At 46.1% G+C, this 17,883-nt stretch overlaps 1 protein-coding gene across 1 annotated transcript in view; it reads right to left on the bottom strand.

The window, feature by feature from the left end:
• LOC311121969 (mastermind-like protein 2) overlaps positions 1-9,206 on the bottom strand; it is a 120,317-nt gene extending 111,111 nt beyond the window's left edge. Inside the window, exon 1 of the mRNA XM_084196399.1 lies at positions 8,285-9,206. Within this exon, the coding sequence (XP_084052525.1) occupies positions 8,285-8,695 (411 nt within the window). The 5' untranslated portion in view covers positions 8,696-9,206. The remainder of the gene's footprint in view (positions 1-8,284) is intronic.
• Between the last annotated feature and the right edge of the window lie 8,677 nt (positions 9,207-17,883).

Below are 17,883 nucleotides of genomic sequence, written 5' to 3'. Positions count from 1 at the left end.
GTCTGCTGTTTCCACATGCTTCAAGATGGCCACCATTGTTCCTGTAGCCAAGAAAGCAAAGGTAACTGAACTAAATGACTATCGCCCTGTAGCATTCACCTCTGTCATCATGAAGTGCTTTGAGAGACTAGTCAAGGATCATATCACCTCTACCTTACCTGTCACCCTACACCCACTTCAATTTGCTTGCCGCCCCAATAGATCCACAGACGATGCAATCGCCATCACACTGCACACTGTCCTATCCCATCTGGACAAGAGGAATACCTATGTAAGAATGCTGTTCATTGACTATAGCTCAGCATTCAACACCATAGTACCCTCCAAGCTCATCATCAAGCTCGAGGCCTTGGGTCTGAACCCCACCCTGTGCAACTGGGTCCTGGACTTCCTGACGGGCCGCCCCCAGGTGGTGAAGGTAGGAAACAACACCCCTTCGCTGATCCCCATGTGCTCAGCCCCCTCCTGTACTCCCTGTTCACCCATGACTGCGTGGCCAAGCACGCCTCCAACTCAATCATCAAGTTTGCTGAAGACTCAACAGTAGTAGGCTTGATTACCAACAATGACGAGACCGCCTACAGGGAGGAGGCGAGGGCTCTGGGAGTGTGGCGCCAGGAAAATAACCTCTCACCCAACGTCAACATAAAAAAGGAGATGATCGTGGACTTCAGGAAACAGAAGAGGGTGCACCCCCCTATTCACATCGACGGGACCGCAGTGGAGAAGGTGGAAAGCTTCAAGTTCCTTGGCGTACACATCACCGACAAACTGAAATGGTCCACCCACGCAGACAGTGTGTTGAAGAAGGCGCAACAGAGCCTCTTCAACCTCAGGAGGCTGAAGAAATTTGGCTTGGCACCTAAAACCCTCACAAACTTTTACAGATGCACAATTGAGAGCATCCTGTCGGGCTGTATCACCGCCTGGTACGGCAACTGCACCGCCCGCAACCGCAGGGCTCTCCAGAGGGTGGTGCGGTCTGCCGAATGCATTACCGGGGGCAAACTACCCGCCCTCCAAGACACATACAGCACCCGATGTCACAGGAAGGCCAAAAAGATAATCAAGGACATCAACCACCTGAGCCACTGCCTGTTCACCCCGCTATCATCCTGAAGGCGAGGTCAGTACAGGTGCATCATAGCTGGGACCGAGAGAATGAAAAACAGTTTCTATCTCAAGGCCATCAGACTGTTAAACAGCCATTACTAGCACATTAGAGGCTGCTGCTGCCTATTGAAATCACTGGCCACTTTAAGAAATGGATCACTAGTCACTTTAATAATGTTTACATATCTTGCACTACTCATCTCATATGTATATACTGCATTCTATACTATTCTACTGTATCTTAGTCCATGCCGCTCTGTCATTGCTTGTCCATATATGTATATTTTCTTAAATTCCATTCCTTACTAGTTTTGTGTGTATTGGGTATATGTTGTGAAATTGTTAGATATTACTTGTTAGATATTACTGCACTGTCGGAGCTAGAAGCACAAGCATTTCGCTACACCCGCAATAATATCTGCTAAACACGTGTATGTGACAAATAATATTTGATTTGATTTGACTGATACTGCATCTATAAAATCTACCTAGATTACCAATTGATACTGCATCTATAAACTGATACCGCATCTATAAGATCTACCTAGATTACTGACTGATACTGCATATCTATAAAATCTACCCAGATTACGACTGATACTGCATCTATAAAATCTCCCTAGATTACTGACTGATACTGCATCTATAAAACTCCCTAGATTACTGACTGATACTGCATCTATAAAATCTCCCTAGATTACTGACTGATACTGCATCTATAAAATCTCCCTAGCTTACTGACTGATACTGCATCTATAAAATCTCCCTAGATTACTGACTGATACTGCATCTATAAATCTCCCCAGATTACTGACCTAAAAATAGCAAAATATTGCACGTTAGCGCTGTATTTAACCTACTGTAATGTAATTCATGATTTAAAGGAAGCTACCCTAAATTAGGCAAAATAATATCTGTTTCCATAAACGATATGAATCATGGAGGAGAGAGAGAGAGAGGGGGGAGGAGAGAGAGAGAGAGAGAGGAGGGGGGAGGAGAGAGAGAGAGATGAGGGGGGAGGAGAGAGAGAGGAGGGGGAGGAGAGAGAGAGAGGAGGGGGGAGGAGAGAGAGAGAGATGAGGGGGGAGGAGAGAGAGAGAGGAGGGGGAGGAGAGAGAGAGAGGAGGGGGGAGGAGAGAGAGAGAGAGGAGGGGGGAGGAGAGAGAGAGAGGAGGGGGAGGAGAGAGAGAGAGAGAGAGGAGGGGGGAGGAGAGAGAGAGAGAGGGGCGGAAGGGGGGAGAGAGAAAGAAAGAGAGAGAGAGGGGAGGGGGGGAGAGAGAGAGAGAGAGAGACAGACAGCCAGACAGACGCTTGCAAATATAGTCTCATCTCTCCCATTTTGACATGATATTGAAACATTCCTTGGGAACCGTTTCATAGCCTATAGTCTGCATGTCCAACTCCCCGGGGTCTAATGAGAGAAAAACAACCAGATAAATCTCCCACCTCAGCTTGGCTGGTCGGCCGTGTCCCTTACCATAGATGCCTCATACAGCACAGGAAACTGGTCAAATCAGCAAATTCACAGGCAAACGGTTGGCACACACACACACACACACACACACACAGAGAAACTCAGACAGTCTTCTGAGCTTTCCTCCTTAGTGTGTCCATTAGCAGTACTGGTATAGGACGTAACAGATACTCTCCTACTGTGTATGTAAATGAGTTGCACATAAATGTGTATTTTCTACACCCTTCAGAAGAAATATGGATGTTTGGGTAATCATGTTATTATTCATTATAAAAGCAAATGTAATATTTATTTTTTTAGGGAAATACTATCAATGCCTGTATCTGCATTATAGAGGAGTTACTTAGTATAATGCAAACGTCTATATTCAAATAAGATAAGCCACACGCCCCGAATACAACGGGTGTAGACTTAACCGTGAAATGCTTGCTTATGAGCTCACCCCAACAATGCTTTAAAACAATTATAATACAAATTAAAAATAGTAACTCAAGAGGAATAAAATACACAAGAATGGAGCTATATACAGGAAGTACCAGATCAACGTGGAGCTATATACAGGAAGTACCAGATCAATGTGGAGCTATATACAGGGAGTACCAGATCAATGTGGAGCTATATACAGGAAGTACCAGTACCAAATCTATGTGGAGCTATATACAGGCAGTACCAGTACCAGATCAATGTGGAGCTATATACAGGGAGTACCAGTACCAGATCAATGTGGAGCTATATACAGGGAGTACCAGTACCAGATCAATGTGGAGTTATATACAGGAAGTACCAGTACCAGATCAATGTGGAGCTATATACAGGAAGTACCAGTACCAGATCAATGTGGAGCTATATACAGGAAGTACCAGTACCAGATCAATGTGGAGCTATATACAGGATGTACCAGATCAATGTGGAGCTATATACAGGAAGTACCTGTACCAGATCAATGTGGAGCTATATGCAGGGGTATGAAGTATTTGAGGTAGATATGTACATGAAGGCAGGGTAAAGTGACTAGGCATCAGGATAGATAATAATAAGGTATTTGAGGTAGATATGTATATTAAGGCAGGGTAAAGTGACTAGGATTCAGGATATATAATAATAAGGTATTTGAGGTAGATATGTACATGAAGGCAGGGTAAAGTGACTAGGCATCAGGATAGATAATAATAAGGTATTTGAGGTAGATATGGACATGAAGGCAGGGTAAAGTGACTAGACATCAGGATAGATAATAATAATAAGAGTAAAATAAAGAACAGAGTAGCAGCAGCATGTGATGAGGGTAAAAGTGTGTGTGTGTGTGTGTGTGTGTGTGTGTGTGTGTGTGTGTGTGTGTGTGTGTGTGTGCATCAAATCAAATTCAAGTTTATTGGTCGCATACACAGATTTGCAGATGTTATTGCATTTGTAGTGAAATTATTGTGTTTCTAGCTCCAACAGTGCAGTAATACCTACCAATACACACATAATCCAGGAAGTAATTAAGAAATATCGGAAGAAGCAATGTCAGAGTCCGGAATATATATATATATATATATATATCCACAGTACCACTCAAACGTTTGGACACACCTACTCATTGAAGGGTTTTTCTTTATTTTGACTATTTTCTACATTGTAAAATAATAGTGAAGACATAAACTATGAAATAACACATATGGAATCATGTAGTAACCAAAAAAGTGTTAAACAAATGTATTTGAGATTATTCAAATAGCCACCCTTTGCACACTCTTGGCATTCTCTCAACCAGCTTCATGAGGTAGTCACCTGGAATGCATTTCAATTAACAGGTGTGCCTTGTTAAAAGTGAATTCATGGAATGTATTTCCTTCTTAATGCGTTTGAGCCAATCAATTGCATTGTGACAAGGTAGGGGTGGTATACAGAAGATAGCCCTATTTGGTAAAAGACCAAGTCCATATTATGGCAAGAACAGCTCAAATAAGCAAAGAGAAATGACAGTCCATCATGACTTTAAGACATGAAGGTCAGTCAATACGGAACATTTCAATAACTTTTAAAGTTTCTTCAAGTGCATTTGCAAAAACCATCAAGCGCTATGATGAAACTGGCTCTCATGAGGACCGCCACAGGAATGGAAGACCCAGAGTTACCTCTGCTGCAGAGGATAAGTGCATTAGAGTTACCAGCCTCAGAAACTGCAGCCCAAATAAATGCTTCACAGAGTTCATGTAACAGACACATCTCAACATCAACTGTTCAGAGGGGACTGTGTGAATCAGGCCTTCATGGTCGAATTGCTGCAAAGAAATCACTACTAAAGGACACCAATAAAAAGAAGAGACCTGCCTGGGCCAAGAAACACGAGCAAAGGACATTAGACCAGTGGAAATCTGTCCTTTGGTCTGATGAGTCCAAATTCGAGATTTTTGGTTCCAACCGCTGTGTCTTTGTGAGATGTAGAGTAGGTGAACGGATGATCTCCGCATGTGTGGTTCCCACCATGAAGCATGGAGGAGGAGGTGTGATGGTGTGGGGGTGCTTTGCTAGTGACACTGTCTGTGATTTATTTAAAATTCAAGGCACACTTAACCAGCATGGCTACCACAGCATTCTGCAGCGATACGCCATCCCATCTGGTTTGGGCTTAGTGGGACTATCATTTGTTTTTCAACAGGACAATGACCCAACACACCTCCAGGCTGTGTAAGGGCTATTTTACCAAGAAGGAGAGTGATGGAGTGCTGCATCAGATGACCTGGCCTCCACAATTACATTTTTACATTTTAGTCATTTAGCAGACGCTCTTATCCAGAGCGACTTACAGGAGCAATTAGGGTTAAGTGCCTTGCTTAAGGGCACATCGACAGATTTTTCACCTAGTCGGCTCGGGGATTAGAACCAGCGACCTTTCGGTTACTGGCACAACGCTCTTACCCACTAAGCTACCTGCCGCCCAATCACCCGACCTCAACCCAATTGAGATGGTTTGGGATGAGTCGGACGGCAGAGGGAAGGAAAAGCAGCCAACAAGTGCTCAGCATATGTGGGAACTCCTTCAAGACTGTTGGAAAAGCATTCTAGGTGAAGCTGGTTGAGAGAATGCCAAGAGTGTGCAAAGCTGTCATCAAGGCAAAAGGGTGGCTACTTTGAAGAATCTCAAATATATTTTGATTTATTTAACACTTTTTGGGTTACTACATGATTCCATATGTGTTATTTCACAGTTTTGATGTCTTCACTATTATTCTAAAATGTAGAAAATAGTAAAAATAAAGAAAAACCCTTGAATGAGTAGGTGTGTCCAAACTTTCGACTGGTACTGTGTATATACATGTAAATTGTCTCAGAGAGATGTTTAACACACATTCACACACACCCACTCTAGTCAAAATGTATGAATTTTGTTTGCAGAGGGTTTGAACGTTTTGGTTCATGTTATCCTGACACCTTTACCTTTCTAGCACTTTGACTGTCAAGTGCAATTTTCATAACTGTCCTTACATGCATCCTCCAAAGTAAGATTCATTTTGATACTTTTTATCCATCAACAACATTAGAGTTAAGGATGTAGACTGTAGTTAGGGATGTAGACTGTAGTTAGGGATGTAGACTGTAGTTAGGGATGTAGACTGTAGTTAGGGATGTAGACTGTAGTTAGGGATGTAGTTAGGGATGTAGACTGTAGTTAAGGATGTAGACTGTAGTTAGGGATGTAGACTGTAGTTAGGGATGTAGACTGTAGTTAGGGATGTAGACTGTAGTTAAGGATGTAGACTGTAGTTAGGGATGTAGACTGTAGTTAGGGATGTAGACTGTAGTTAGGGATGTAGACTGTAGTTAAGGATGTAGACTGTAGTTAGGGATGTAGACTGTAGTTAGGGATGTAGACTGTAGTTAAGGATGTAGACTGTAGTTAGGGATGTAGACTGTAGTTAGGGATGTAGACTGTAGTTAGGGATGTAGACTGTAGTTAGGGATGTAGACTGTAGTTAAGGATGTAGACTGTAGTTAGGGATGTAGACTGTAGTTAGGGATGTAGACTGTAGTTAGGGATGTAGACTGTAGTTAGGGATGTAGACTGTAGTTAGGGATGTAGACTGTAGTTAGGGATGTAGACTGTAGTTAGGGATGTAGACTGTAGTTAGGGAAGTAGACTGTAGTTAGGGATGTAGACTGTAGTTAGGGATGTAGACTGTAGTTAGGGATGTAGTTAGGGATGTAGACTGTAGTTAGGGATGTAGACTGTAGTTAGGGAGGTAGACTGTAGTTAGGGATGTAGACTGTAGTTAGGGATGTAGACTGTAGTTAAGGATGTAGACTGTAGTTAGGGATGTAGACTGTAGTTAGGGATGTAGACTGTAGTTAGGGATGTAGACTGTAGTTAGGGATGTAGACTGTAGTTAGGGATGTAGTTAGGGATGTAGACTGTAGTTAGGGATGTAGACTGTAGTTAGGGATGCAGACTGTAGTTAGGGATGTAGACTGTAGTTAGGGATGTAGACTGTAGTTAGGGATGTAGACTGTAGTTAAGGATGTAGACTGTAGTTAGGGATGTAGACTGTAGTTAGGGATGTAGACTGTAGTTAGGGATGCAGACTGTAGTTAGGGATGTAGACTGTAGTTAGGGATGTAGTTAGGGATGTAGACTGTAGTTAGGGATGTAGACTGTAGTTAGGGATGTAGACTGTAGTTAGGGATGTAGACTGTAGTTAGGGATGTAGTTAGGGATGTATTTAGTGATGTATGTAGGGATGCACTTAGGGGTGTATTTAGGGATGCAGACTGTAGTTATATGCAGACTGTAAAATGTAAAATGTAGTTAGGAATGTACTTATGAATGTAGTTAGGGGTGCATTTAGGGATGCAGACTGTAGTTAGGGGTGTAGTTAGCAATGTAGACTGTAGTTAGTGGGGTGGTTAGTGGTGCAGACTGTAGTTAGGGGTGTAGTTAGGGATGCAGACTGTAGTTAGGGGTGTAGTTAGCAATGTAGACTGTAGTTAGTGTGGTGGTTAGTGGTGCAGACTGTAGTTAGGGGTGTAGTTAGGGATGCAGACTGTAGTTAGGGGTGTAGTTAGCAATGTAGACTGTAGTTAGTGGGGTGGTTAGTGGTGCAGACTGTAGTTAGGGGTGTAGTTAGCAATGTAGACTGTAGTTAGTGGGGTGGTTAGGGATGTAGTTTGGGATGCAGACTGTAGTTAGGGGTGTAGTTAGGGATGTAGTTTGGGATGCAGACTGTAGTTAGGGGTGTAGTTAGGGATGTAGTTTGGGATGCAGACTGTAGTTAGGGGTGTAGTTAGGGATGTAGTTTGGGATGCAGACTGTAGTTAGTGATGGATTTAGGGATGGATTTAGGGATACAGACTGCAGGTCGGAAGGTAATGTAGCCTAGCAGTTAGAGAGGCGAGCCAGCAACTGGAAGGTTGCCAGTTTGAATCCCGTGTCTGATGGGAAAAATCAGGCGGGAAGTGAGCTGGCAACCAGAGGGTTGCTGGTATCAAATCCTAGATGCCATTGCCTGCCGTTGTGCCCTTGAGCAACCCCCCACCACAACTGCTGCACAGGCGCCCAAGTGTGGCAGCACCCGCTCCAACCTCTATATGTATGTGCGTCTTTGGGAGGGGTTGGGATAAAGTGGAAATCTAATTTCGGTTGGATGTCTTGTACAATTGACGAATAAAGTAATCTTATTCCAAAATCCCTCAAGTGTCATCATCATCATCACTTACTGCTATTCGTGTAGAGATCTTCTGGTCTCCCTCTGAGGAGCTCTGGCATTTCTGTTCTCCATTAACTCTGCTGTAGTCTGGAGGTTGTTGGTTCGAAGCCCGGCTCCCCTTGGTTTTCCTATTCCCGGGTCCCTGATGCACAATGTTCAGCAGGTGAAGAGTACTCTCGTGTTCCCGGTCAGAGTTCTCGGCCTGGCCTCGCTGGTACCGGTTCTCACAGGTGGAGTGATGCCTTCGACACAGTTCTATCCGCGCGCGTAACCGTTCCACTATGGCGCTGTGAAGCTGCGGGACGGCAGAGCCCCGGGAGCTCGCGAGCGGCCCCGTAACCCCCCCGACTGGCATGGAGCCCACCATACCAAGACCTAACATTGGTACGAACCCTCCTGCTGCGGGACTTGCTTCTCCCATGCCCTCTGGCACCCCGCAAGAAGTTCGATCAAAAAGGTTCCCCGAGCTTCTACAGAGACCACAATAATAACATGGAATATAAAACAGCTATCTAATGATAAGAAATAATAATAATTCAAAACGTTTTTATAAAAAATAAAAAAGAGTCTACTTGAGCAGATATATTTGCCACTATTACACGAATTGGATAAGAACAAGTCCCCACGAGGTCCTAGTGTTCCTTTACTGGTTTGATGACCGACTATTCCGTTCCGACTACACCACATGCAATGTGAATACCCTAGCCTACTTCAGTCTCCTGTAATTCGACAGAAAATACAAAAAGGACGAAAACTGAAATATATCACGAACAGTAGCATTTTAGTACCCAAATTGACTAGAAGCGTATGGCAAAATGCGTTACAAAGAGTAGCCTACATCTGATCATAAAATAACCTACCACACTTTGCGATGAATATCAACTGTATATTCAAAGTGGACGAGTCATCCCCAAATCAGAACGTTCTAATGGGAAAACGCACGAAACTTCCAGCGACTCACGACATTATTTTCTTTTTTACATTTGCAAATTTTTTTCCCGTTCCCCTCGTCCGGATCAAAAACAGCTAGTTAGCCTACATCTTGGTCAATTCTGAAAAATAACAAAACTGTAAAGATAAGGGTAAGGAACGCCGAGGAGCGGACGCACAAACCGATAGTGATTCGAGCTGGGCTGTGTCAAGTATTCCATTGACAATCATTTGTCCGTCCGAGCTGTAGCCCACATCGAGGCTCGGGAATTGCGGGGGTACTAGACTCTCGTTGTATGAGCATTCCTTCCTTTGGTCATGAAATACGCATATGGATGATGGTGCCCAAACGCACACTCTAGTGGAGTGCAATATGAACTACACACTGAGAGATGGCCATGCTGCTGTGGTGACTGGACAGAGACACTGAGAGATGGCCATGCTGCTGTGGTGACTGGACAGAGACACTGAGAGATGGCCATGCTGCTGTGGTGACTGGACAGAGACACTGAGAGATGGCCATGCTGCTGTGGTGACTGGACAGAGACACTGAGAGATGGCCATGCTGCTGTGGTGACTGGACAGAGACACAGAGATGGCCATGCTGCTGTGGTGACTGGACAGAGACACTGAGAGATGGCCATGCTGCTGTGGTGACTGGACAGAGACACTGAGAGATGGCCATGCTGCTGTGGTGACTGGACAGAGACACTGAGAGATGGCCATGCTGCTGTGGTGACTGGACAGAGACACTGAGAGATGGCCATGCTGCTGTGGTGACTGGACAGAGACACTGAGAGATGGCCATGCTGCTGTGGTGACTGGACAGAGACACTGAGAGATGGCCATGCTGCTGTGGTGACTGGACAGAGACACAGGTGTTATTAACATATGAATATTAGACAGTGACTGTCAGATGTTCATGATTGTAGTGTGTGGAGTAGTGTGCCCTTCTACTCCTTTGAACTTTTAAGCATGATAACGCACACCAGAAGTTAACCTAGCTCCTGTGAATACGAGACAGTAAAAGGAGTGGAAAGGAGCACTACTCCACAAACTACAATCATCAACACTGGACACTGTAGGTCTAAGCTAAGTACTTCATTCTGATAAAGTAAACACTTCAATAAAACAACCCAGTGCCTTGTAGCCAGTGACAACTGCAGCAGATACAGTAAGTAGGATAGGAAAACACGACTTACCCAATAATAGACTTACCCAATACCAGGTGGTGTAATGTAAAACACGACTTACCCAATAATAGACTTACCCAATACCAGGTGGTGTAATGCAACACATGACTTACCCAATAATATACTTACCCAATACCAGGTGGTGTAATGTAACACATTACTTACCCAATAATAGACTTACCCAATACATTTACATTTACATTTTAGTCATTTAGCAGACGCTCTTATCCAGAGCGACTTACAGTTAGTGAGTGCATACATTATTTTTTCATTTTTTCATACTGGCCCCCCGTGGGAATCGAACCCACAACCCTGGCGTTGCAAGGGCCATGCTCTACCAACTGAGCTACATCCCTGCTGGCCATTCCCTCCCCTACCCTGGACGACGCTGGGCCAATTGTGCGCCGCCCCTTGAGGTCTCCCGAGTGGCGCAGTGGTCTAAGGCACTGCATCGCAGTGCTAGCTGTGCCACTAGAGATCCTGGTTCGAATCCAGGCTCTGTCGTAGTATTTGAAAGCCAAGTTAACAAACAGATCACCGACCATTTCGAATCCCACCGTACCTTCTCCGCTATGCAATCCGGTTTCCGAGCTGGTCATGGGTGCACTTCAGCCACGCTCAAGGTCCTAAACGATATTATAACCGCGATCGATAATAGACAGTACTGTGCAGCCGTCTTCATCGACCTGGCCAAGGCTTTCGACTCTGTCAACCACCGCATTCTTATTGGCAGACTAAATAGCCTTGGTTTCTCAAATGACTGCCTCGCCTGGTTCACCAACTACTTCTCAGATAGAGTTCAATGTGTCAAATCGGAGGGCCTGTTGTCTGGACCTATGGCAGTCTCTATGGGGGTGCCACAGGGTTCAATTCTTGGGCCGACTCTTTTCTCTGTGTATATCAATGATGTCGCTCTTGCTGCTGGTGACTCTCAGATCCACCTCTACGCAGACGACACCATTTTGTATACATCTGGCCCTTCATTGGACACTGTGTTAACAAACCTCCAAACGAGCTTCAATGCCATACAACACTCCTTCAGTAGCCTCCAACTGCTCTTAAACACTAGTAAAACTAAATGCATGCTCTTCAATCGAACGCTGCTGGCACCCGCCCACCCGACTAGAATCACCACTCTCGACGGGTCTGACCTAGAGTATGTGGACAACTACAAATACCTAGGTGTCTGGTTAGACTGGATCCTTGACTTCGGCGATGTCATTTACAAAATAGCCTCCAACACTCTACTCAGCAAATTGGATGTAGTCTATCACAGTGCCATCCGTTTTGTCTCCAAAGCCCCATACACTACCCACCACTGTGACCTGTACGCTCTTATTGGCTGGTCCTCACTACATGTTCGTCGTCAAACCCACTGGCTCCAGGCCATCTATAAATCACTGCTAGGCAAATCCCCGCCTTATCTTAGCTCATTGGTCACCATAGCAGCACCCATTTGAAGAGGGGGATGACCGCGGCAGCTTTCCAATCTCTGGGGATCTCAGACGTTACGAAAGAGAGGTTGAACAGGCTAGTAATAGGGGTTGCGACAATTTCGGCGGCTAGTTTTAGAAAGAAAGGGTCCAGATTGTCTAGCCCAGCTGATTTGTAGGGGTCCAGATTTTGCAGCTCTTTCAGAACATCAGCTGTCTGAATTTGTGTGAAGGAGAAGCGGGGGGGGCATGGGCAAGTTGCAGCGGAGGGTGCAGAGTTGGTGGCCGGGGTAGTGGTAGCCAGGTGGAAAGCATGGCCAGCCGTAGCAAAATGCTTGTTGAAATTCTCGATTATTGTAGATTTATCGGTGGTGATAGTGTTTCCTAGCCTCAGTGCAGTGGGCAGCTGGGAGGAAGTGCTCTTATTCTCCATGGACTTTACAGTGTCCCAAAACATTTTGGAATTAGTGCTACAGGATGCAAATTTCTGTTTGAAAAAGTTAGCCTTTGCTTTCCTGACTGCTTGTGTATATTGGTTCCTAACTTCCCTGAAAAGTTGCATATCGCGGGGGCTATTTGATGCTAATGCAGTACGCCACAGGATGCTTTTGTGCTGGTCAAGGGCAGTCAAGTCTGAGGAGAACCAGGGGCTATATATGTTCTTAGTTCTGTATTTTTTGAATGGGGCATGTTTATTTAAGATTGAGAGGAAATTACTTTTAAAGAACAACCAGGCATCCTCTACTGACGGAATGAGATCTATATCCATCCAGGATACCTGGGCCAGGTCAATTAGGAAGGCCTCCTCGCTAAAGTGTTTTAGGGAGCGTTTGACGGTGATGAGTGGTGGTCGTTTGACCGCGGACCCGTTACGGACGCAGGCAATAAGGCAGTGATCGCTGAGATCCTGGTTGAAGACAGCGGAGGTGTATTTAGAGGGTAAAGTAGTCAGGATGATATCTATGAGGGTACCCATGTTTACGGATTTAGGGTTGTACCTGGTAGGTCCGTTGATAATTTGTGTGAGATTGAGGGCATCTAGTTTGGATTGTAGGATGGCCGGGGTGTTAAGCATATCCCAATTTAGGTCACCAAGCAGTACGAACTCTGAGGATAAATGGGGGGCAATCAATTCACATATGGTGTCCAGGGCACAGCTGGGGGCTGAGGGGGGTCTGTAGCAAGCGGCAACAGTGAGAGACTTATTTCTGGAAAGGTGGATTTTTTGAAGTAGAAGCTCAAACTGTTTGGGCACAGACCTGGATAGTATGATAGAGCTCTGCAGGCTCTCTCTACAGTAGATTGCAACTCCACCCCCTTTGGCAGTTCTATCTAGACGGAAAATGTTGTAGTTGGGGATGGAAATTTCAGAATTTTTGGTGGCCTTCCTATGCCAGGATTCAGACACTGCTAGAACATCAGGGTTGGCGGTGTGTGCTAACTCAGTGAATAACTCAAACTTAGGGAGTAGACTTCTGAAATGTACATGCAAGAAACCAAGACTTTTGCGATTACAGAAGTCAGCAAATGATAGCGCCTGGGGAGTAGGAGTGATACTGAGGGCTGCAGGGCCTGGGTTAGCCTCTACATCACCGGAGGAACAGAGGAGGACTAGAATAAGGATACGGCTAAAGGCTTTAAGAACTGGTCTTCTAGTGTGTTGGGTACAGAGAATAAAGGGGGCAGATTTCCGGGCGTTGTAGAAAAGATTCAGGGCATTATGTACAGACAAGGATATGGAAGGATATGAGTAAAGTGGAGGTAAACCTAAGCGTTGGGTAACAATGAAAGAGATAGCATCACTGGAGGCACCAATTGAGTCGATCTCCGCGTGTATGGGGGGTGGGACAAAGGAGCTATCTAAGGCAGGTTTAGCTGGGCTGGGTGATCTACAGTGAAATAGTACAATTAGAAATAACCGAAACAACAATAAGCTAACCATATTGACAAGGGAGAGAGGCATAAAGCAATCACAGGTGTAATTTGAGAGAGCTAAGACAACAGCTGGTAATGACGACACAGTTTGGGCTGAGGCTAAACATAAACAGGATGCAGTACCGTAAAAAGGAACAGTCCAGCAGACATCAGCTGTATAGCGGAGTTATCATAAGGTCCGGTGAACAGCAATAGGAGAGTTCGGAGGTAGTTCGGGGGCTGCTACAGCACTAGCGAGCAAGAGGCCACGGCTAGCGTGTGCTAGCGGGCCGTGGCTAGCAGATGGAATCTTCGTGGTCGACGTCGTAACGGGAAGCCTGTTGTAACCACATCAGACGATTTCGTCGGCAGACCAGTCGTGTAGGATCGGCGGGGCTCCGTGTCAACACTAGGTGGTCCCGTCCGGTTGACAGAGAGGTAGATAGCCGGGAGATGGGAGATGGGCCTAGCTCAGGATGATTAGCCAGACCACAACGTCCATTTTGTTGCAGCTAGCTGGTAGCGATGAATCCGGAGTTAAAGGTCCGGTGATTCAGTGATTCCGGCAGAAAAACTGATATGTTCTGGGTCGATAACGCACTGTGCAGACAGTGCAGACTGGCCGAATAATAGTCCAGACTAGAGCTGGCTGGTAGGTGGTGCAGGCCACGGACAATGGTGAAAAACCGCTAACGGTAGCTGATAGCAAGTAGCTAGTTAGCTGGCTACTCCCGTCCGGTAGACCTAGAGGTAGATAGCCGGGTTATGAGCCTGGCTCCAGGCTAGCTCGAGGCTAACTGGTGCTTGCATCGGGGGCAGTGGTGATTAGCCAAACAGCAACATCCATTCGGTTGCGGCTAGCTAGTTGCGATCCGGTGATTAATGTCCAGTGATTAAATTATTCCGGCAGAAAAATTCAATGTTCTGGGTGAAATACCGCTAACTGTGGCTAATAGCCAATACCAGGTGGTGTAATGTAACACATGACTTACCCAATAATAGACTTACCCAATACCAGGTGGTGTAATGTAACACACAACTTACCCAATAATAGACTTACCCAATACCAGGTGGTGTAATGTAACACATGACTTACCCAATAATAGACTTACCCAATACCAGGTGGTGTAATGTAACATACAACTTACCCAATAATAGACTTACCCAATACCAGATGGTGTAATGCAACACATGACTTACCCAATAATAGACTTACCCAATACCAGGTGGTGTAATGTAAAACACAACTTACCCAATAATAGACTTACCCAATACCAGGTGGTGTAATGTAAAACACAACTTACCCAATACCAGGTGGTGTAATGTAACACACAACTTACCCAATAATAGACTTACCCAATACCAGGTGGTGTAATGTAACACATGACTTACCCAATAATAGACTTACCTAATACCAGGTGGTGTAATGTAACACAAGACTTACCCAATACCAGGTGGTGTAATGTCTAGCCTAGTTGGAGGGATCTAGGTTACTGCTCATCTCATGGTACTGATGATGATGAGGATGATGATGTCGTTGACTCACCCAACCAGGTCCTTGTCAGGTGAGGTGCCACAATGTACAAACACTATGGATTGAATCGATCTGGATGATATGATGGTATAATGTGTTATGGTTTGGTAAACTCATCCATGCAACAAAATACTTTAATACTGTAAACCACTAGTTTGTCCCAAATAGCACCCTATACCCTACTTTCCTTGACAAGGGCCAATATGGTGCCATTTCAGATGAACCCCTCTGTAATGTCATGCTGCTGTGGTGATGGCCAGCTCTCTATCTCCCTCTGCTGGTGCAGGCTTGACATGGCCTCAGCATGGCGTTATGCAACCTGGTTTGTGCTAACAAAATGGCAGTGGGAATAGGCATCCCTCAGTAGGGTCCGTGCTATCTGGGATCCTTTGGGACATCCCTACCCTATTGAAGTTGCCATTTAAAATGGTTAGGGACATCCTAAGGATCCCAGATAGCACTAACATCCTCAGTAGTGTTCTCACCATAGACTGGAGAAATGAACATGTACAGGATCTGTCACCTACAGCATAGGACAGTGACTGGCTACCTATCCTGTGTGTAGCAGTGGGCCTCGTCGGTATAGACGTATGTCTACACACATGCATACGCACACATTGTGATATTGTTGTATGGTGGTATTAAACATTTTGTATTGTAGAAATGTAGTGGTGTAATAATGTCATATGATGTACTGTTTTATATTTTGTTTTATATGTAATGTAAATGCTTTAATATGTTTGGACCCCAGGAAGAGTAGCTGTTGTCTTGGCAGCTTGGCAAAAATACAAATTGGACTAACTGAGTGACTCAGGTCAGGGAGCGGGCCTCATTGGACTAACTGAGTGACTCAGGTCAGGGAGCGAGCCTCATTGGACTAACTGAGTGACTCAGGTCAGGGAGCGGGCCTCATTGGACTAACTGAGTGACTCAGGTCAGGGAGCGGGCCTCATTGGACTAACTGAGTGACTCAGGTCAGGGAGCGGGCCTCATTGGACTAACTGAGTGACTCAGGTCAGGGAGCGGGCCTCATTGGACTAACTGAATGACTCAGGTCAGGGAGAGGGCCTCATTGGACTAACTGAGTGACTCAGGTCAGGGAGCGGGCCTCATTGGACTAACTGAATGACTCAGGTCAGGGAGTGGGCCTCATTGGACTAACTGAGTGACTCAGGTCAGGGAGTGGGCCTCATTGGACTAACTGAGTGACTCAGGTCAGGGAGTGGGCCTCATTGGACTAACTGAGTGACTCAGGTCAGGGGGTGGGCCTCATTGGACTAACTGAATGACTCAGGTCAGGGAGTGGGCCTCATTGGACTAACTGAGTGACTCAGGTCAGGGAGTGGGCCTCATTGGACTAACTGAATGACTCAGGTCAGGGAGTGGGCCTCATTGGACTAACTGAGTGACTCAGGTCAGGGAGCGGGCCTCATTGGACTAACTGAATGACTCAGGTCAGGGAGCGGGCCTCATTGGACTAACTGAGTGACTCAGGTCAGGGAGCGGGCCTCATTGGACTAATTGAATGACTCAGGTCAGGGAGCGGGCCTCATTGGACTAACTGAGTGACTCAGGTCAGGGAGAGGGCCTCATTGGACTAACTGAATGACTCAGGTCAGGGAGCGGGCCTCATTGGACTAACTGAGTGACTCAGGTCAGGGAGCGGGCCTCATTGGACTAATTGAGTGACTCAGGTCAGGGAGCGGGCCTCATTGGACTAACTGAATGACTCAGGTCAGGGAGCGGGCCTCATTGGACTAACTGAGTGACTCAGGTCAGGGAGCGGGCCTCATTGGACTAACTGAGTGACTCAGGTCAGGGAGTGGGCCTCATTGGACTAACTGAGTGACTCAGGTCAGGGAGTGGGCCTCATTGGACTAACTGAGTGACTCAGGTCAGGGAGTGGGCCTCATTGGACTAACTGAGTGACTCAGGTCAGGGAGCGGGCCTCATTGGACTAACTGAGTGACTCAGGTCAGGGAGCGGGCCTCATTGGACTAACTGAGTGACTCAGGTCAGGGAGCGGGCCTCATTGGACTAACTGAGTGACTCAGGTCAGGGAGCGGGCCTCATTGGACTAACTGAGTGACTCAGGTCAGGGAGAGGGCCTCATTGGACTATGAATGACTCAGGTCAGGGAGCGGGCCTCATTGGACTAACTGAGTGACTCAGGTCAGGGAGCGGGCCTCATTGGACTAATTGAGTGACTCAGGTCAGGGAGCGGGCCTCATTGGACTAACTGAATGACTCAGGTCAGGGAGCGGGCCTCATTGGACTAACTGAGTGACTCAGGTCAGGGAGCGGGCCTCATTGGACTAACTGAGTGACTCAGGTCAGGGAGCGGGCCTCAGGGAGCGGGCCTCATTGGACTAACTGAGTGACTCAGGTCAGGGAGCGGGCCTCATTGGACTAACTGAATGACTCAGGTCAGGGAGCGGGCCTCATTGGACTAACTGAATGACTCAGGTCAGGGAGTGGGCCTCATTGGACTAACTGAGTGACTCAGGTCAGGGAGTGGGCCTCATTGGACTAACTGAGTGACTCAGGTCAGGGAGTGGGCCTCATTGGACAAACTGAGTGACTCAGGTCAGGGGGTGGGCCTCAT

The sequence above is a fragment of the Coregonus lavaretus genome (assembly GCF_964263955.1).
Source record: "Coregonus lavaretus genome assembly, contig: HAP1_SCAFFOLD_329, whole genome shotgun sequence".
NCBI classification, from domain to species: domain Eukaryota; kingdom Metazoa; phylum Chordata; class Actinopteri; order Salmoniformes; family Salmonidae; genus Coregonus; species Coregonus lavaretus.
Note: the sequence above shows the minus strand (reverse complement) of the source record. Positions and strands in the feature narration are given on the sequence as shown.